The 22,814-nt window shown below is 38.0% G+C and overlaps 1 protein-coding gene across 1 annotated transcript in view; it reads left to right on the forward strand.

Annotated features, from left to right (window-relative positions):
- The window catches only part of LOC133561172 (ATP-binding cassette sub-family D member 2-like), a 44,146-nt gene extending 25,691 nt beyond the window's left edge, over positions 1-18,455 (forward strand). The window contains exons 6-10 of the mRNA XM_061914447.1: positions 1,897-2,042; positions 12,000-12,145; positions 12,426-12,510; positions 15,570-15,695; positions 15,772-18,455. Coding sequence (XP_061770431.1) covers positions 1,897-2,042; positions 12,000-12,145; positions 12,426-12,510; positions 15,570-15,695; positions 15,772-15,973 — 705 coding nt within the window. The 3' untranslated portion in view covers positions 15,974-18,455. The remainder of the gene's footprint in view (positions 1-1,896; positions 2,043-11,999; positions 12,146-12,425; positions 12,511-15,569; positions 15,696-15,771) is intronic.
- The last annotated feature ends 4,359 nt before the right edge of the window (positions 18,456-22,814 follow it).

The raw sequence follows: 22,814 nt of genomic DNA on the forward strand, positions 1-22,814 counted from the left end.
ACTTCAGTATGGAAAGAATCATCAACAGTAACCAGTGAATATTGTCCCGAAAACCAAATGGTGTCGCAAGCTCGACTTCTATAGTGCTATTACCAACTAAAAAAAGGTGAGGGGAGGCAGGCTTAATGCTGCGGCAGAAAAGGAAAAAACACAAAATAAGAGCGCAAGACAGAAACTACAACTACACACAGAAAAATAGAATGAAACGGCATGATCTGATAAAAGACATCCTGATAGATACACACACATTAGTGTGTGTGTGTGTGTATGTATGTATATATATATATATATATATATATATATATATATATATATATATATATATGTATATATGTATATATGTATATATATATATATATATATATATAGTGGGGCAAAAAAGTATTTAGTCAGCCACCGATTGTGCAAGTTCTCCCACTTAAAATGATGACAGAGGTCTGTAATTTTCATCATAGGTACACTTCAACTGTGAGAGACAGAATGTGAAAAAAAAATCCAGGAATTCACATTGTAGGAATTTTAAATAACGTATTTGTAAATTATGGTGGAAAATAAGTATTTGGTCAACCATTCAAAACTCTCACTGATGGAAGGAGGTTTTGGCTCAAAATCTCACGATACATGGCCCCATTCATTCTTTCCTTAACATGGATCAATCGTCCTGTCCCCTTAGCAGAAAAACAGCCCCAAATCATGATGTTTCCACCCCCATGCTTCACAGTAGGTGTGGTGTTCTTGGGATGCAACTCAGTATTCTTCTTCCTCCAAACACGACGAGTTGAGTTTATACCAAAAAGTTCTATTTTGGTTTCATCTGAACACATGAAATTCTCCCAATCCTCTGCTGTATCATCCATGTATCCATTTTGGTATAAACTCAACTCGTTGTGTTTGGAGGAAGAAGAATACTGAGTTGCATCCCAAGAACACCACACCTACTGTGAAGCATGGGGGTCGAAACATCGTGCTTTGGGGCTGTTTTTCTGCTAAGGGGACAGGACGATTCTAATTTTCTGAGATAGGATTTTTGAGTTTTCTCAAGCTGTATGCCATATTCAGCAATAATAAAAGGCTTGCAATATTTCAGTTGATGTGTAATGAATCCAGAATGTATGACATTTTCATGTTTAGTGGGGTTAGTGCGTCTGCCTCACAATACGAAGGTCCTGAGAAGTCCAGGGTTCTATCACAGGCTCGGGATCTTTCTGTGTGGAGTTTGCATGTTCTCCCCGTGAATGCGTGGGTTCCCTCCGGGTACTCCGGCTTCCTCCCACTTCCAAAGACATGCACCTGGGGATAGGTTGATTGGCAACACTAAATTGGCCCTAGTGTGTGAATGTTGTCTGTCTATCTGTGTTGGCCCTGCGATGAGGGGGCGACTTGTCCAGGGTGTACACCGCCTTCTGCCCGATTATAGCTGAGATAGGCACACCAAAGGGATTAAGCGGTAGAAAATGGATGGGTGGATGGATACACATATACAGTACATATATATGTATTTATAAATGTATATATAAAACCCACATACATTAAAAAAAACATTTTCATATATTTTCTTAATCTATATTTAATCTTTTTGTAAACTCCTTTTTCATATTTTGGTTGAATAATAACTTTTTAAGGGAAAAATATTTTCTTAAATTCGGGTGGTCAATACAGTACATAATTCCACGTTAATATGATTGTGAATGCAAGCCAAAAACGGTTGAAGGGAATTTTAAGCTTCTACCTTTTAAGGTACTACTGTGTTTCGTACTCGAAGGTTCAGGTATTTTGCTTCTAAATTGGCTACTGAACTGTGCCACGACTTGAAAATATGGCTTGATATGTATATAATCAATGTTTTGAATCTCTGTTTTGCTGGCTATTAATGGATGCTGTCCTGTGCCTTTTAAGGTGGAAGAGGGAATGCACCTATTGATCACCGGACCGAACGGCTGCGGTAAAAGCTCCCTCTTTCGTATCCTCAGCGGTTTGTGGCCTGTGTACGGCGGGCGCCTCCATAAACCGTCTCCTCAGCATATGTTCTACATCCCTCAGAGGTACACAGTCATGATACACGTACTACAAACCTCCTACTATACTTACTCATCACTTACTATTATTACTGTATTGTTTGAGCACCCAGCCTGTAACCCGGTCTGTAATAGAATCCATTGTAATAAGAGCTGTGGGTATTGGGCTTACATATAGTCTACACTTTTGTGTGTATCCTACATTTCTTTGCACAGTTTTTGTGAATCTTTCACCTGCATAATAGTGTCAATAAGAACATTATACATGATTGTAGATAAAGGATAAGTCACTTCAAAGTGCACCCATTGGCTGCAGCGCCATTTTTGTGTCCCTTTCCTGCATATATTTACCCTTTTTTTGCCTTTTTTTTACCATAAACTTTCATTATAGCGTGATTTTAACTTGCCACGCCTCATGGTAGAAAATATTTGATACAAAGGTGAAGCAGCCACCCAGCAGCTGTGCCCATATTCTTTACAATAGACCTGAGGCACAATGGATATCTTTGTTGCGAAGTAGTTCCCACTTAAAGACGTCTGGCAGCATCCGTTGTCATTCAGTAGCTGTCAATTAATTATATAAACCTTGAGAGAGAAAAACACTGTGCGCGCATGCGGCTTCTCTCAGTCCGCTCTCAGTCCCTCTCTGTTTGTGAGAACTTTTGACACTTTAGAGGCAGGCTTTGAATAGACGACCCGGCAACTCCCCCCTCCTTTCTGATTGGTGGCTTTAAAATGCCCTGCTGTCTCCAGGTCAGAACCAATTCGAGGAAAACCGTTACCATTGAACTGTGTGTCCTTGTTGAAGATTAGTTTTTAGACAAAAAAAGCACAATACGCAATTGCTTATGACGCAAAAACAATATAAAACACACACATTGGATCACATTGTTAGGCCATCACACTCGCATCAATAAACTATTATTACATATAACAGATCTATATAATACAACAACATGACATTGTAATCCCCAGGGGAGCATATGTCCATCTTTAATGATCCCAAGTTGTTGTTCAAGTACACTATTTTTGACATGTTCACATGCTATTATAAGAAATAATGATGTCATCGTTTAATAGGTTGTAGTGTTAAATAAGTACATTAAAAATGACAAAATACAGTAAAACCTTTGCATAGTGAAGCAGAGTTCCCCATAGAAAACAATGTTTGATTGATTGATTGATACTTTTATTTGTAGATTGCACAGTTCAGTACATATTCCGTACAATTGACCACTAAATGGTAACACCCGAATAAGTTTTTCAACTTGTTTAAGTCGGGGTCCACGTTAATCAATTCATGGTACGAATATATACTATCAACATAATACAGTCATCACACAGGTTAATCATCATAGTATATACATTGAATTATTTACGTTATTTACAATCCGGGGGGTGGGATGAGGAGCTTTGGTTGATATCAGTACTTCAGTCATCAACAGAGAAATATGGACATTGAAACAGTGTAGGTCTTATTTAGTAGGATATGTACAGCCAGCAGAGAACATAGTGAGTTCACATAGCATAAGAACAAGTATATACATTAGAAATACATTTGATTATTTACATTAGGTTGTTTATGATCCGGGGAGATGGGATGTGAATGGAGGAGGGTATTAGTAAAGTGTTGAAGTTGCCTGGAGGTGTTGTTTTAGAGCGGTTTTGAAGGAATATAGAGATGCACTTACTTTTATACCTGTTCGGAGTACATTCCACATTGATGTGGCATAGAAAGAGAATGAGTTAAGACCTTTGTTAGATCGGAATCACGTGAACATGAATAAATGTTTTTTGCCTCGACAAAAGTCAGAAAAAATGGACCTATTTAAATACCTCAGCAATAAACTGGACTGGACTCAAAATGTAAACGCTGTGTACAGGAAGAGTCAAAGTTGCCCACACCTCTTCAAGAGACTGAGGTCCTTCGGGATGTGCGGGTCACTGCTCTGCACCTTTTACGACACTGGGGGCTTTTGCGCTGTTCGAGGCCGTCCGTTGGTGGGGTGGGGGTAGCACGGTCAGAGACAGGAATAGACTTAAATAAAGTGATTAGGGGAGCAGATTCCGTCCTTGGTTGCCCACTAGACCACATTGAGGAGGTGGCTGACAGAAGAATGCTGACATAGTTGACAACCATAATGTGTAATCCCTCTCACCCCATGCATGGCACATAGGAAACCCTGAGTAGCTCCTTCAGCATATGATTGCTAGGACATTACAATACACTTATATGATTACTGTGATTTTTTTTTTTTTCTGTGTGGGAAATACGGGTGTTAGTGTTTTATTTTATGTTTTATTTATACATATTAGTGCGCAACATGTAGTATTTATTACTTTTTTTGTTTTTCTTTACAATTTAATTCTGTTACTCTATTTATGTAAATACCTGCAACAACGTAATTCCCCATTGCGGGAAAAATAAAAGTCGATAGATAGATAGATAGATAGATAGATAGATAGATAGATAGTACTTTATTGATTCCTTCAGGAGCGTTCCTTCAGGAAAATTAGAATTCCAGCAGCAGTGTACAGAGTTGAGATCAATTTAAAAAAAGTAAAACGTAAATAACGGAGGTTTAAATGGAAACAAAATAGAGAAATATTACAATAAGAATAAAAAATAAAAAGCAACAATGGGAATACAATTATACCAGTAAAATAAGAATATAACAAGACAAAGTAGGCAGTAGTGACCATGTTATGAAAACGTATTGCACTGTTATTGTTTTGCATCCCCTGTCATCCTAGTACCCCCTGCCCCCCGTCCCAGAGAGGAGTTGTACAGTCTAATGGCGTGTGGGACAAAGGAGTTTTTGAGTCTATTAGTCCTGCACTTGGGATGAAGCAGTCTAGCACTGAACAGGCTCCTCTGGCTACTGATAACGCTATGCAGAGGGTGACTGGCATCATCCAGGATGCTCACTAGTTTGTCAACAGTCCTCTTCTCTGCCACCGTCACCAGTGAGTCCAGTTTCATTCCCATTGTAGAACCGGCCCGCCTGATCAGTTTCTCAAGTCTGGAGCTGTCCTTCTTAGATGTACTGCCCCCCCAGCACACTATCATATAGAAGAGAACACTGGCAACCACAGACTTACTGACCTATCCTATTATAAAGCAAACCGGCATATAGCGTATTTCCTTGAATAGCCGCCGGGTCACTAATTAATTTAAACCCTCTTCTCACTTCTGCGCTTATTCAAAGCATGAGGTAAAAGTAAGCAGGCGCTAATGATTTTAAAACCTCTTCTCAGCCCTGCGCTTACCAATGGCATGCAGTAAAAAATTGAGTGTGTTAAATAGAAAATAATAATAAAAAATTATTCTGCGTCCGCGACCCGGAGATTGGGGACCACTGCTCTACAGCATGTCATCGCGCCCACTTTTACGCCATGCTGTCTGCGTGCCGGCCGGACGCATGCATCTCGCTGTTTCTTAACCGAGATTGCAATGCTTACTTGGTCAACAGCCATACCTTTTACACTGATGGTTGTGATATAAACAACTTTAAAACTCTTACTAATATGCGCCACACTCTGTGAACCCACACCAAACACATTTCTGGAGAGCATTGGCTCTGTGGCACATTATAAACGCAGCATAGGGATTACCCATAATGCCGTGTATCCGTGACTCTTTGCTATTATACATGCGCCCCCAACCCCGGGGGGTAGGCGGGGTTTGGTGCCAGCGGGTGTATTGACGGTGTAGCCAGGAGTCGTGGATGCATTGCATTGTGGGTAGGTGTTGTGTTGCGTTTGTGGTGTGTTGCAGGGCATATGTTCTCCAGAAGTGTGTTTGTCATCGTTTAATGTGGGTTCACAGAGTGTGGCGCGTATTGGTAGGAGTGTTGAAGTAGTTTTATATCAAAACCATTAGTGTGATCTGTATGGCTATGGAACAAGACCCCTGGTTTACACAAAGTAAAAGCAAAATACATTCCTCTGCCGTTTTAAAATGACGTCACTAATTTGACCCGGCGGTAAAAGTAAGCATGCGCTTTTTAATTTGGGGAGTGAGTTATACCCGGCCGTAATTCAAGGCAAGCGCATATTGCATGCCCGCTGGCTATTCAAGCAAATACGATAAGCAGCCTCCACTAAATTTTAGAAGGAGAAAAAATATTTCTATATAGTAACCACACCGGCCTATAAGCTGCAGATATATATGTTGTGAAATTAGTTATTTACACAAATATTCTGTAAATGTTTATTTGCATACCTTAGTTGTTTCTAAACAGTGTCTGTAACACAGCAGTAAAACGGCTGATCAAACAAAACAGAAGTCATCATCATGGACCCAATAGCTGCGTAAGCTAGCTCTCCAATCAGCTAAACAGACTCAATAACTCAATGGGTAATTAACTGAGGAATTTGTGAAAGTGAAACAATACAAAAAGAATGCCATTGTAATGTAATAATACTAACAGACATTTGTAAACGTGTTAGCATATTAGCTAATGCTAACAACGCTTGCTTCATTTCATTACAATTGCACGTACAAATATGCATGAAAACCCTCCTACAGACATCACACATGGGATGCTTTAGTAAGTAAAAAGTGTTTTAGTTATATTGTAAAACTTGTAAATGTTGCTTTGGGTGATGAATGAAGATACAAGATGAGTAGAAATGCTATGGACAACTTGTTGATGGAACAGCACTTGTACTTCCAGTTCAAGGGACTAAACAAAAGGAAATAATGTAGACCAAGGGTCACCAACCTTTTTGAAACCCAGAGCTACTTCTTGGGTACTGATTAATGCGGAGGGCTACCAGTTTGATACTTAAATAAATTGCCAGAAATAGCCAATTTGCTCAATTTACCTTTAATAAATAAATCTATATATATGAAAAAAATGGCTATTTCTGTCTGTCATTCCGTCGTACATTTTTCCTGATTAAGATTAATTTTAAAACATGGATGACATGTTTTAAATAGGTTAAAATCCAATCTGCAGTTTGTTATAATATATAACAAATTGGACCAAGCTATATTTCTAACAAAGACAAATCATTATTTCTTCTAGATTTTCCAGAACAAACATTTTAAAAGAAATTTAAAAGACTTTGAAATAAGATTTAAATTTGATTCTACAGATTTTCTAGATTTGCCAGAATAATTTTGGGGAATTTTAATCATAATAAGTTTGAAGAAATATTTCACAAATATTCTTTGTCGAAAAAACAGAAGCTAAAATGAAGATTTAAATTAAAATGTAGTTATTATTCTTTACAATAATAAAAAAAAAATTACTTGAACATTGATTTAAATTGTCAGGAAAGAAGAGAAAGGAATTTAAAAGGTAAAAAGGTATATGTGTTTAAAAATCCTAAAATAATTTTTAAGGTTGTATTTTTTCTCTAAAATTGTCTTTCTGAAAGTTATAAGAAGAAAAGTAAAAAAATTGATTAATTTATTTAAACAAGTGAAGACCAATTCTTTAAAATATTTTCTTGGATTTTCAAATTCTATTTGAGTTTTGTCTCTCTTAGAATTAAAAATGTCGAGCAAAGCGAGACCAGCTTGCTATTAAATAAATACAATTTTAAAAATGGAGGAAGCTCACTGGTAAGTGCTGCTATTTGAGCTACTTTTAGAACAGGCCAGCGGGCGACTCATCTGGTCCTTACGGGCTACCTGGTGCCCGTGGGCACCGCGTTGGTGACCCCTGATGTAGACAATCAACCAGCACCACCTGCAGTGACCGAACTCGTCCAAAAGATGGCACCATAGCACAAACTATAACACACTTATTCAGTGTCTCTGTTTCTGTTTTATGAAAAAATATTTTTTGAATACAAAACATTATGGCCGTTAGCAGAGAAAAATCCATAAATTAGCTCCACCGCTTTATAAGCCGTGGGGTTCAAAGCCTAGTGGCTTATAGTCCGGAAAATACGGTAACAAGGGGGTAATAAATCAACAATCTCTGAACTTTCAACATGCGCGCACAAACAAAAGTCCCCTTTAAAAACGTTAACCGTGTTGCTACAATGATTAAAAAAAAAACTGCAATTGTATTTATTTGCTGTCGATGTTTGCGGCATGCAAACAACTTCCCTCAGGTCGTAAGACTCTTGAATGCATCATAATTAAATTATCTTCTCAACTCTCCCCAAAATGGATTAACTCGCTGGAATAAAAAAAAAGACAATATAACATACATCCATAATCCTGGATGCATATGAAAAGTGCAATGTATTTATCTGTACAGTAATCTATTTATTTATATCTGCACCTTATTGCTTTTTGTTTTTAATCCCGCACTTCCAAGAGCTAATGCAACGAAATTTTGTTCTTATTTGTACTGTAAAGTTCGAATTTGAATGACAATAAAAAGGAAGTCTAAGTCTAATAACAAGAGGAGGCGAACACACACAGAGGCATATTTGGCTGGATCTAAAAGTTCGTAAATCGAAAAGAGAGGTTCCACGGTACACTAATATTTTTTTTCTAAAGACTCCTCTTCACAAAAGACCAAGCTCTGACCTGAACTGGAGACGAATAGACGACAGAAAGGAAGGCGGGGGAGTTCCCAGGCCGCCTGTTAATTCCCCGGAATTTAGAGTATCAAAAGTAACCAGGATGAGCTTTCCCGCCCCCACACTTGCTGCTGCGACTATAAATAGTATATTGTGTCTATAAATTTGCATAACATTGTATCCTTATTATCATAAAAAAAAAATACAGTATAGATCAACTTGCAACAAATAAATTACTTTAATCATTGTTTATTAATCTGTTTGTTTTTATGATGAAAATGAGGAAGTAATGATTATTGTCTACAATTGTCACGTTTTGTCGTGCACAGCTTTTCGAAGAAAGGTCGGAAGCATGATACTGACAAAGCATTACCACCCAAGTATTTACCAACCCCGTTTCCATATGAGTTGGGAAATTGTGTTCGATGTAAATATAAACAGAATACAATGATTTGCAAATCATTTTCAACCCATATTCAGTTGAATATGCTACAAAGACAACATATTTGATGTTCAAACTGATAAACATTTTTTTTTGCAAATAATCATTAACTTTAGAATTTGATGCCAGCAACACATGACAAAGAAGTTGGGAAAGGTGGCAATAAATACTGATAAAGTTGAGGAATGCTCATCAAACACTTATTTGGAACATCCCACAGGTGTGGAAGCTAATTGGGAACAGGTGGGTGCCATGATTGGGTATAAAAGCAGCTTCCCAAAAAAATGCTCAGTCTTTCACAAGAAAGGATGGAGCGAGGTACACCCCTTTGTCCACAACTGTGTGAGCAAATAGTCAAACAGTTTAAGAACAATGTTTCTCAAAGTGCAATTGCAAGAAATTTAGGGATTTCTACATCTACGGTCCATAATATCATCAAAAGGTTCAGAGAATCTGGAGAAATCACTCCATGTAAGCGGCATGGCCGGAAACCAACATTGAATGACCGTGACCTTTAATCCCTCAGACGGCACTGTATCAAAAACCCACATAAATCTCTAAAGGATATCACCACATGGGCACAGGAACACTTCAGAAAACCACTGCCACTAAATACAGTTTGTCGCTACATCTGTATGTGCAAGTTAAAGCTCTACTATGTAAGGCGAAAGCCATTTATCAACAACATCCAGAAACGCCGCCGGCTTCTCTGGGCCCGAGATCATCTAAGATGGACTGACGCAAAGTGGAAAAGTGTTCTGGGGTCTGACGAGTCCACATTTCAAATTTTTTGGGGAAATATTCGACATTGTGTCAAAGGGGGAAGCGAACCATCCAGACTGTTATCGACGCAAAGTTCAAAAGCCAGCATCTGTGATGGTATGGGGGTGCATTAGTGCCCAAGGCATGGGTGACTTACACATCTGTGAAGGTACCATTAATGCTGAAAGGTACATACAGGTTTTGGAACAACATATGATGCCATCAAAATTTGTCTTTTTCATGGACGCCCCTGCTTATTTCAGCAAGACAATGCCAAGCCACATTCAGCACATGTTACAACAGCGTGGCTTCGTAAAAAAAAAAAGAGTGCGGGTACTTTCCTGGCCCGCCTGCAGTCCAGACCTGTCTCCCATGGAAAATGTGTGGCGCATTATGAAGCGAGACCCCGGACTGTTGAACGACTGAAGCTCTACATTAAACAAGAATGGGAAAGAATTCCACTTTCAAAGCTTGTACAATTAGTTTCCTCAGTTCCCAAACGTTTATTGAGTGTTGTTAAAAGAAAAGATGATGTAACACTGTGGCGAACATGCCCTTTTCCAACTACTTTGGCATGTGTTGCAGCCATGAAATTCTAAGATAATGATTATTTGCACAGAAAAAAAAGTTTGAGTTTGAACATCAAATATCTTGTCTTTGTAGTGCATTCAATTGAATATGGGTCGAAAAGGATTTGCAAATCATTGTATTCTGTTTATATTTACATCCAACATAATTTCCCAACTCATATGGAAACGGGGTTTGTACCACACCATAGCAACTTCATTCACAAAGCTCTTTAAACACAACCAGAGTTGTAAAACAAAGGGCCGTACGCCACAAACAAGTGAAAATATAGAAAAGCAAAAATAGACTGAAACAAAGGTAAAATATATACCTATATAAGAAGTGGGTAAAGACACAGGGAGGGGACACTGCCTGTGGAAACAGTACACACACAAGTGGCAAACGTCCCCAAAATCTGCACAGGTAGAACGTACTGACAACAGCACAAGTTATTGAGAGTTTGGCGCTATTTTAGCACTATAGAAATCTTACAAATAAATCAGCAAAGTGTTATGATTGACACTGCACTTGTGCAAAATTCAGCGGTGTTAAGATGAGAAAATGTCTCAGCTGGTTACAACACACTCCTAAAATCCTCCTGGACTACAAATGCTATAAATCAGGGGTGCCCACACTTTTTCTGCAGGCGAGCTACTTTTCAATTGACCAACTCGAGGGGATCTACCTCATTTATATATGTCATTTATATTCATTTTTTTATGAAAGAGACATTTTTGTAAACAAGTTAAATGTGTTTAATGATAATACAAGCATGTGTAACACATATAGATGTCTTTCTTTCACGAAGACAAGAATATAAGTTGGTGTATTACCTGATTCTGATGACTTGCATTGATTGGAATCAGACAGTAATGATGATAACGCCAACATTTTCAAATGGAGGAGAAAAAAAGTTGTCCTTTCTGTACAATAACACATGAAAGTAGTTGGTTTTTGGCATCTAATTCATCCAGCTTCCATACACTTTACAAGAAAAACATTGGCGGAAAATTCCGTAGCTTGCTTGATTGACATTCACGGCACCCGAGGGTCTTGTGAGATGACGCTGGCTGCTGCCAGTTCATTATTATGAAAATATGACCGAGAGGAAGGCGAGAAACACTTTTTATTTCAACAGACTTTCGCGCCGTCCCTTCCGTCAAAACTCTAAAGGCCGACTGCACATTTCCTATCTTCACAATGAAAGCCCTGCTTCATGCTGCCTGCGCTAACAAAATAAGAGTCTCAGAAAGCTGGCGTGCACAAGTGATGTGCACGCTAGCTTTCTGAGGGATCGCTTGTGCTCGCCAGTTTTCCGAGACTCTGTATTTAGTTAGCGCAGGCAGCATGAAGCAGGGCTTTTATTGTGAAGATAGGAAATGTGCAGTCGGCCTTTAGAGTTTTGACGGAAGGTACGGCGCGAGAGTCTGTTGAAATAAAAAGTGTTTCTCGCCTTCCTCTCGGTCATATTTTCATAATAATGATCTTACAGCAGACAGCGTCATCTCACAAGACCCTCCGGTACCGTGAATGTCATTTAAGTGACGCCTTGGTGAATATTGATGATCACTAATTTTTAGGTCTATTTTTTTTAAAAGCCTGGCTGGAGATCGACTGACACACCCCCCGCGGTCGACTGGTAGCTCGCGATCGACGTAATGGGCACCCCTGCTATAAATGAAGCACTGTGACATTAAATTGTCGTGACCTGTGTTTGTGTTAAGGCCCTACATGTCCATGGGCTCCCTCCGCGACCAGGTCATCTATCCAGATTCGGTGGAAGACATGGCCGCCAGAGGCCTCAACGACAAGGACATGGAGACCATCTTGGACATTGTAAACCTCAACCACATTGTCACCAGGGAGGGAGGTATGTCATGTCAAGATCTGCAATATAAACACATTTTAGTACCTGTGGTATGCCTGCAGGGTGTTATAAATCTCAGTTAATAGCTTCCAGTTTCGTCGGGGCAGCGAACAAACAGGTGGATTCTTAAATAAATTGCAGTACTGAGCTTAGTGAGGGTTTAATGTGGAAATGGCGTCACTGGGACAAAGTCCTTTAACAAATATGCAGTCGTAAAAGTCCCAATGTTCTTTGAGACTGCTGCCTTTGAAGAAACAATCATTGAACTGTTCTTTACTTTCAGGCTGGGATGCCGAACTGGACTGGAAGGACGTGTTGTCTGGAGGCGAGAAGCAACGGATGGGCATGGCACGCATGTTCTATCACAAGTAAGACAACAAGAATACTTTTCAGGAGGCCTCAATAATCACAAGGCAGAAACGTAAGGTATGCCTGTGCATGCGTCTAAAGCAGGGGTCACCAACCTTTTTGAAACCAAGAGCTACTTCTTGGGTACTGATTAATGCGAAGGGCTACCAGTTTGATACACACTTAAATAAATTGCCAGAAATAGCCAATTTGCTCAATTTACCTATAGTAAATAAATCTATATATATATATATTTAAAAAATAGGTTTTTCTGTCTGTCATTCCGTCGTACATTTTTTTTTCCTTTTACGGAAGGTTTTTTGTAGAGAATAAATGATTAAAAAAACACTTAATTGAACGGTTTAAAAGAAGAAAAAACAGGAAAAAAATTTAAATTAAATTGTGAAACATAGTTTATCTTCAATTTCGACTCTTTAGAATTCAAAATTCAATCGAAAAAAAGAAAAAAAACTAGCTAATTCGAATCTTTTTGAAAAAACTTAAAAAAAAAAATTATGGCACATCATTAGTAATTTTTCCTGATTAAGATTAATTTTAGAATTTTGATGACATGTTTTAAATAGGTTAAAATCCAATCTGCATTTTGTAAAAATATATAACAAATTGGACCAAGCTATTTTTCTAACAAAGACAAAACATTATTTCTTCTAGATTTTCCAGAACAAAAATTTTAAAAGAAATTCAATAGACTTTGAAACATTTAAATTTGATTCTAAAGATTTTCTAGATTTGCCAGAATTTTTTTTTTTAGAATTTTAATCATAAGTTTGAAGAAATATTTCACAAATATTCTTTGTCGAAAAAACAGAAGCTAAAATAAAGAATTAAATTAAAATGTATTTATTATTCTTTACAATAAAAAAAATGAATTTACTTGAACATTGATTTAAATTGTCAGGAAAGAAGAGGAAGGAATTTAAAAGGTAAAAAGGTATATGTTTTTAAAAATCCTAAAATAATTTTTAAGGTTGTATTTTTTCTCTAAAGTTGTCTTTCTGAAAGTTATAAGAAGCAAAGTAATAAAATAAATGAATTTATTTAAACAAGTGAAGAAGTCTTTAAAATATTTTCTTGGATTTTCAAATTCTATTTGAGTTTTGTCTCTCTTAGAATTATAAATGTCGAGCAAAGCGAGACCAGCTTGCTAGTAAATAAATACAAATTTAAAAAAATAGAGTCAGCTCACTGGTAAGTGCTGCTATTTGAGCTATTTTTAGAACAGGCCTGCAGGCGAATCATCTGGCCCTTATGAGCTACCTGGTGCCCGCGGGCTCCGGGTTGGTGACCCCTGTTCTAAAGTAATCCATCACAAACAATACTTCAACACAATTAATCAAGCTTCGAAAAATCTGTGGATTTTGTATTCATCCCTAATATCTTTTTTTTTCCATTAAATACCTATCAACGTAATTTGCTTTTAGAATGAAAACATCCATCCATCCATTTCCTACCGCTTGTCCCTCTCAGGATCGCAGGGACCACCGGAGATACAAAATAAATTCAATACTCTCACTTGGTAGTATAGTACCTCTACCTACCTACCGTTGGTTTCTACCTCCTTTAATGTCCAAAACTAATCCAGTGGAACCTCTTTTTGGTTCTTGAACATGTAAATTGAAAAGTTTGAATAAAGAAGCATAGTTCCAGTAAGAATAAATGTAAACATGAATAATTTGTTCTCGCCTAGACAAAATTCTATTTTAGTTTAAAAAAAAAAAATACAAAAATACAAATATATACACATGTGTGTGTATGTTTTAGGTCATTTTTTGTCACTTATAACCTGTTTTGAAAAAGTTTTATTTTAAATAATATACCAAAAATTAGGGGTGTGAAAAAAAAATCGATTTTAGAATTAATTGCAATTTTTAATCAACTAAAAAATTTTAAAAAATCAATTTTTTATTTTTTTATTTTTTTTTATATATACATCATATTGTTGATGTGGATGATCATATCTGCTGTACACATTTACTTCAGAAGTGTTGGGTACTTCTCTTGTTGCCTTATTAGTATTTTACTTTGTGACGGGTTTCCTGCCGTCATCGTGTGGAGTGCAGTGCCGATCGATACAAGACGCATCGTAGCAGGTTTGACTGGTCTTTATTCTTTCAACCAACATTATGTCTTGCCAGTCTGTCGCGCCAATTTCTGGCATGCTGGCTCTTTCTGGTCGTCGCAGCACACCTGTCGGTGTCCGGGGGCTGCGTCTGCTGCGGGGGCTCATCTTTCTTTCGGTCGATCTCGTCGCTCTCGTGGTCGTTGTTGTCGGGTTGTTCCTCTCCTACTTCTGCCACGATTGCTCCTCCCTCGCCCTTTTTATGCTGCAGCAGAAGATGTAATGATTGAGCGCAGGTGTGCTGTGTACGCACCTGACGCTGATGGCTGAGGTGTCGCTCCAGGCGTGCCCCGCCTCTCCGCTCTGCTGCATGGCCCGCCTCCTGGCCGCCATCTTGGTCCGGACAACCATTTGCCCTGTCCCGCTGTCGGTTTGTCGGCTCCGCCTCTCCACATACTTTATTAAATAATTGAGTGGAGTTTTATTAAACAAAATCTGTTTTCTTTTTAGTAATTTAGAAATGGATCAGAGCTGTTCATCTATTTTATGGAGGATTGTAGTTAATCATGGATTTAGTACTCAATGTTATTATAAAAGTATTGCTTTTGAATCGAGACTCGTTTTGAACCAAGAATCTATTCTGAATCGAATCGTTACACCCACTGAGCTCTGCCCTAAAATTTACAGAAATGGTGGTCACAATAATAAATATATTTGAATTAATACGTCTCTGACACTGTCCTGCATCAGTACTCATTCGATTGAGTGTGCACGTGTACCTAATGATGTGTCCTGAATGTGGACTGGGTTAAATAGGTCGCTTTAATCGTGGTCAATGTACAGACTTATTAATTGGATGGCCTGGCCTGTGTGTGTGTGTGTGTGTGTGTGCGTGTGTGTGTGTGTGTGTGTGTGTGTGTGTGTGTGTGTGTGTGTGTGTGTGTGTGTGTGTGTGTGTGTGTGTGTGTGTGTGTGTGTGTGTGTGTGTGTGTGTGTCAGGCCTAAATACGCCCTATTGGACGAGTGCACCAGCGCTGTGAGCATCGACGTGGAGGGCAAGATTTTCCAGGCCGCCAAGGACGCCGGCATCTCCTTGCTCTCCATCACGCACAGACCTTCGCTATGGTGAGACTCCGCCCCCCTCCCCGAATCTCCCCTTTTCAACACGTCACGTGACCGCAGCCTCCTCCTATTCCTCCAGGAAGTACCACACGCACCTGCTGCAGTTCGACGGCGAGGGCGGCTGGCGCTTCGAGCAGCTGGACACGGCCACACGCCTCTCGCTCACCGAAGAGAAGCAGCGCCTGGAGAGCCAGCTGGCCGGCATCCCCGAGATGCAGCAGCGCCTCAACGAGCTCTGCAAGATCCTGGGCGACGACTCGGTGCTCAGGACAGCTGAGTAGGGGGAGGGAGGGTGAAAAGGGGACTAGCTTTCCTCTGGCCCCCCCCCCCACACACACTTCTTTTATATTATTTTCCAATTATGCGAGCCTATCAAATCAAAAATTCTCCATTTTAAGCAGCAAAAATAAGAAGCACATTTTGTCAACCTGCTTGACATTTATAACAAAATTTGATTTTGTTGAACAGGTTTTTAATTGATTTAACTTTAATATTAATTTATTTTAAGTAGCACTTTATTCTACCTGTGGTATTTTAAAAAAAAGTTTAATATACAGTAATTACTCAATTAAGCAGTATTTCAGCAGTTTTTTTTCTTTATTTCGATTCTATCGTGCTAAATATGTTCGTCTTTTTTAATGTCACGGCATGCCTTTTTTTGTGCAGAATCCAATTCTTTAATGACGTCTAAGCCCGTTTCTTTCCCCGAGCAGCTGCCTTTTTTCCAGTTTTTGCCTCAGGCTGCAAGCCCACTCAGACTTACAGAATAAATCATCTAAAAAGTCTATTATTGGAGCGATTAGTGATGCAGGTCTGGCCCTGAAAACTCAAGGCCTTTTTGGTTTCCCGAGCAAACACAATGAGCTAAAGAGGCCCCATCTGTGGCGCAAGCAGCTGACCCTGGGGGTCATGTGACCACGCAATTAGCTTTAGTCTTTTAGAGGTTGCACTTTTTCCACATTTTGGTATGGTACAGCCTTATTTCAAAGTGGAATAAATTCACTTTTTGTCCTCACATTTCCACACACAATACATGACAATGAGGAAAAAGTGTGATTTCTTAGTTTTGTATTTTTAATACATTTGTAAAAAGCTCTCGAAAAACTTTTTCACATTTTCACGGGGATTGTGTGCAGAATTATGAGGACAAAAAATTTGGAATCAGGCTGTAACATAATGTGGAAAATGTGACATGCTATGAATGCTTTTTAGATGCACCGTATGTCATGATCCCACATGACAGTTCGGACTAGGTTTGTTACTTTCCTATGTTTAGAGCAACATCCTGTCCCGGTGCTCTTGTTTTGTTCGTATTTCCTGTTCGATCTCTGTGTTTTAAAGCACTTTTATTTTCTGTTCCATGCCCTGCCAGCACACAGCACGCCCGGTTCCCTCTTTCAGGGCTGGATCATCATACTAAATAGGCTGTTTATTGTGCTTGGTTCCTGCATAGCCTTCTGGTGCACTTCCCAACTGCACCATAGCTTTTGTTTTATCATTACATATACTTTAACCTGCACGTTGGCTCATGCGCCCCCATCTCGGGGTCACAAATAATGCGACGATGCGCATCCGTAACGGAATGATCCAGAGAGAACATATAACTAATTAACAGTGAGGAACATGTGTGCTGATGTGACAGAAAATGAAGGTGATTCAAAACACAAGGGACCAAACAGGAAATAGAGACAAAACAAGAGCACCAAGACGGGAAGTGAAACTGACAGGTTAACCAGCTCAAATTTTAGTTTTCTAACCATTCCAAAATAACTAATAATATACATAAATAAAATAGAAATAATTTAATTATATATACAATTATTATGATTGAAAGCTGATCATGAAATAGGATGACAGCAAAACACAACAGCTCCAAATCCCGCACCTTTCATATCAAGATTCTTTGAAATGAAGTAAAACATCGGACTAGAACATCATTGTTCACCTCGTCTGTAAGCTGTTTATTTTACTACTTTTTAAAAATGGTTTCCCCCAATTTTAATGAGTGAAAAAGTTTAACCGGCGGAACAAAAAAGTGTGACAAATATGCTGCCCTGCTCAGGAAACTGGCTGCTACTGACATACACACAAGTTTCTCCCTCAAAATGTGACTTTTAATCGACGCGTAGTCACGTGTTGTCACGCTGTATTGTATGAGAGTTATTACCTTGTTCGGCTGGAGCATCCGTAGTTGCCATGGCGACCACATCTTGTTAGTCAGACTCTGTTGACAGGAGGCTGAAGGAGCCTCTGAATGACATGGAGTCTTGAGAGAATGCTGGGGAATCTTTTCACACGCACACAAATAAAGCCCACCGCCGCCGGCCTAATTAAAATCATGGCAAACATTCGTCCTAACATCCTAGTTTTGACGGACGAGATGTTTTGTTGCATGCGTCCTATCCTCCCTGTTCTGTGCGGCTTTAGAAGACAAGTCCGGGTCTTTTTGCAGTGACAATAAGAACGGGATGACATCCTTAAGTGGAACATCGAATGTATCTACAATGTGCAAATGCTTGGACAATTTGGACAATCCTCTGTTCCGTGTGCATGTAGTGTTGATTTAACACAACCATAGTCCGTTAACGTAGATGTCATTTAGGGGAAACAAGAGCAGGGAATGTCCCCGTATAACCTTACTTTGCAGTACTGTTACAATATATGACCTACTTAATGTGCATGGGTTGGCGCGTGTGCGAGTTCCTCCTACAAACAAGAGTGAAGATGTATTTTCTTGTAAATAAAAGCATTTGATGCAAATAACTCGTGTCTCCCGCGGTTTACCCTATATGTAAATATTAGTTGATTTAGTGAAAGTTATATTGATGTTGCAGCAGGTGTATTTACAATTATGGGGGGGAATTGTTTTGTTTTTATTCCTGCTAAAATGAAGCTATTTTCATTTTTATTGCACTTTTAATGTTCATCTATTTATTTAGTTTTTTGCATCCTGCAAGTCAGAAGTGTCCAAATTGTGGCCCGGGGGCCATTTGCGGCACACAGCTAATTTTTTAACTGCTCTCGCCACATTATAAAAATACTAGTTAAAAAAAATAATTAATCAAGTGAATTAAAAGAGCAAACACGATAAATGTAACAAAAAAAAAAATTCGGGTTGGGGGTGGGGGGTTGTGTTTATTTTTCTCTTTCTTCTGTCATTGCTCAAAAAATAATAATACATTCAAATTAATGTTGTTATGAATTATTGACCTATTTAAGGCTCCAATTACTTCAAATATTCCATTTTGAAATATTTTGGGGGGAAATATTGAACATTTTGTGTGTTTTCCATGGTAAAAACGTGGTCTTCTTTGTATTAAAAAAAAAAGGGGGAATAAACACTAAAAATAAAAATAACAAAAAAATCATAACCGACAGATAGAGCTTAAGTTGATCTAGAGATTTAAGTATTGAAAGTAGAAAAAAAAAATAAAGACATTAAAGACGGTTTTTTGACACTTTTTTAACTAGAGCCCTTTTTCATCCCCAAAAAAGTGTGGTGGTAAAAAAAAAAAAATACATATACTAAATCCAAATCAATGTTGCTACGAATTATTGACCGTTTCAAGGCTCCAATTATTTCACATCAAATATTCCATATAGAAATATTTTTGGGGGGAAATATTGCATTTTTTGTTATGGGTTTTTTTCCATATTAAAAACCCAGTCTTTTTGGACAATAAGGGAATAAACAATAACATAATAACTCATAATCAACGAATAGAGCTTAAGTTGATATACAGATTTAAAGGTTAGAAGTAAAAAAAATTATATACAGATTTTTAACACTTTTATAAGTGAAACCCTTTTTCATCCCCAAAAATTGGAGTGGGCTTTAATTGTTTTTTTCTCATTGCTGAAAAAAACATAACAATTCCAAATCAGTGTTGCTATGAATTATTGGCCTATTCAAGGCTCCAATTACTTCACATCAAATGTTCTACTCTGAAATATTTTTTTGGGGGGGGGGGGGGGGGGGGGAATATTGCATATTTTGTGTGTTTTCCATATTAAAAACTCAGTTTTATTTGATAAAAATGGAATAATCAATAAAATAATAATAACTCATAATTGACGGATATAGCTTAAGTTGATCTAGAGATTTAAGTCTTGAAAGTGAAAAGCAAAAATGAAAGACATATTTTTAGCACTTGTAAAAGTCGAGTCCTTTTTCATCCCAAGAAGTTTAGTGAGCTTTTTTTTTTTTTTTTTACTCATTGTACAAACATTTATTATAAATCTAAATCAATGTTCTTATGAATTATTGACCTATTCAAGGCTTCCATTATTTCACACCAAATATTCCACTTTGAAATATTTTGGGGGGAAATATTGAACATTTTGTGTGTTTTCCATGTTAAAAACGTGATCTTCTTTGAATAAAAAAAAGGGAATAAACACTAAAAATAAAAATAACAAAAAAATCATAACCGACGGTTATATTAAAAACCCAGTTTTCTTTGACAATAAGGGAATAAACAATAACATAATAATAACTCATAATCAACGGATAGAGCTTAAGTTGATATACAGATTTAAGGGTTAGAAGTAAAAAAAAAAAATTATAAACAGATTTTTAATATAAGTGAAACCCTTTTTCATCCCCAAAAATTGGAGTGGGCTTTTTTTTTTCTTTTTCTCACTGCTCAAAAAAATATAACAATTCCAAATCAGTGTTGCTATAAATTATTGACCTATTCAAGACTCCAATTACTTCACATCAAATGTTCTACTTTGAAACATTTTTTGGGGGGGCCGGGGGGATATTGCATATTTTGTGTGTTTTCCATATTAAAAACTCAGTTTTATTTGATAAAAATGGAATAAACAATAAAATAATAATAACTCATAATTGACGGATATAGCTTAAGTTGATCTAGAGATTTAAGTCTTGAAAGTGAAAAACAAAAATTAAAGACATATTTTTAGCACTTGTACAAGTCGAGTCCTTTTTCATCCCAAGAAGTTTAGTGAGCTCTTTTTTTTTTTTTTAACTCATTGTACAAACATTTATTATAAATCTAAATCAACGTTGTTATGAATTATTGACCTATTCAAGGCTTCCATTATTTCACACCAAATATTCCACTTTGAAATATTTGGGGGGAAATATTGAACATTTTGTGTGTTTTCCATGTTAAAAACGTGGTCTTTGAATTAAAAAAAGGGAATAAACACTAAAAATAAAAATAACAAAAAAATCATAACTGACGGTTATATTAAAAACCCCGTTTTCTTTGACAATAAGGGAATAAACAATAACATAATAATAACTCATAATCAACGGATAGAGCTTAAGTTGATATAAAGATTTAAGGGTTAGAAGTAAAAAAAAAAAAAATTATATACAGATTTTTAATATAAGTGAAACCCTTTTTCATCCCCAAAAAATGGAGTGAGCTTGTTTTTTTTTCACTGCTCAAAAAAATATAACAATTCCAAATCAGTGTTGCTATAAATTATTGACCTATTCAAGGCTCCAATTACTTCACATCAAATGTTCTACTTTGAAACATTTTTTTGGGGGGGCGGGGGGAATATTGCATATTTTGTGTGTTTTCCATATTAAAAACTCAGTTTATTTGATAAAAAGGGAATGAACAATAAAATACTAATAACTCATAATTGGCGGATATAGCTTAAGTTGATCAAGAGATTTAAGTCTTGAAAGTGAAAAACAAAAATGAAAGACATATTTTTAGCACTTGTACAAGTCGAGTCCTTTTTCATCCCAAGAAATTTAGTGAGCTCTTTTTTTTAATTTTTTACTCATTGTACAAACATTTATTATAAATCTAAATCAATGTTGTTATGAATTATTGACCTATTCAAGGCTTCCATTATTTCACACCAAATATTCCACTTTGAAATATTTTAGGGGGGAATATTGAACATTTTGTGTCTGTTCCATGTAAAAACCGTGGTCTTCTTTGAATAAAAAAAGGGAATAAACACTAAAAATTAAAATAACAAAAAAATCATAACCGACGGTTATATTAAAACCCTAGTTTTCTTTGACAATAAGGGAATAAACAATAACATAATAATAACTCATAATCAACGGATAGAGCTTAAGTTGATATACAGATTTAAGGGTTAGAAGTAAAAAAAAAAATTATATACAGATTTTTAACACTTATATAAGTGAAACCCTTTTTCATCCCCAAAAAATGGAGTGGGCTTTTTTTTTTTTTTTCTCACTGCTCAAGGGGCACTGCAACTGCTTCTCCCACCCTCTCTAGCACCCTACATGGACCGTCCAACTTGGGGCAAACGTCCTTTTCCTTTTGGGCGTGTACACCCAGACCAGCTCGTCAGGCCTAAATTCACATCATGGTTCTTCTTTTGCCTCAAACAAGTCTTCTCCAACTGGTGTCACGCAAAGGAATGTGCTGCCTCCATCCGATCCTGTAACTTCCAGGCGTACTCCAGTCCCGGTCGATTCTCGGAGCTGCCTGGTGGTCTCCCAAACGCCAACTCAGCAGGTGTCCGGATCTCCCGACCCAACATCAGCAGGGCAGGGGTGCAGCTCGTGGAACTTTGAACCGCGGAGCGGTATGCAATCAGCACTAGTGGAGAATGTCGGTCCCGGTAATGCTGATGGTTGGCGGTGAGGATGGCTAGCTGCTGCTGCAGGGTATGGTTAAACCGCTCCACTAGTCCATCACTTTGCGGATGCAAGGGAGTCGTGTGTGTCTTTTGCATATCCAGTCTTTCACACAGGGCAGCAAAAACCCTGGATTCAAAATTCCTGCCCTTGTCGCTGAGGAGGATATCTGCAGTTCCCAAGCGACTGAACATGCCCTCCGCTAAGGCATCAGCCACTGTCTCCGCTTCTTGGTCCGGCAGTTCGTACGCGTCCGGCCGCTTGGTATAATAATCCATCGCACGAAATACTTACTTGTTTCCTCTTTTTGTTACGGGAAATGGGCCCATAATGTCCACAGCTACCCTCTCCATGGATGCTCCAACCCCTTGCTGCTGAAGCGGTGCATGTGCCCGGTCCTTAGGTACCTTGTAGGCTGTGCAATCATCACAACGCCGACAGAAGTTTTCCACGTCCCGTCGGTGCTGACCCCAGTAGAACTCTTGGCGCAACCGGCGGAGCGTCTTTGTGCTGCC

Source organism: Nerophis ophidion, linkage group LG10, assembly GCF_033978795.1.
Source record: "Nerophis ophidion isolate RoL-2023_Sa linkage group LG10, RoL_Noph_v1.0, whole genome shotgun sequence".
NCBI classification, from domain to species: domain Eukaryota; kingdom Metazoa; phylum Chordata; class Actinopteri; order Syngnathiformes; family Syngnathidae; genus Nerophis; species Nerophis ophidion.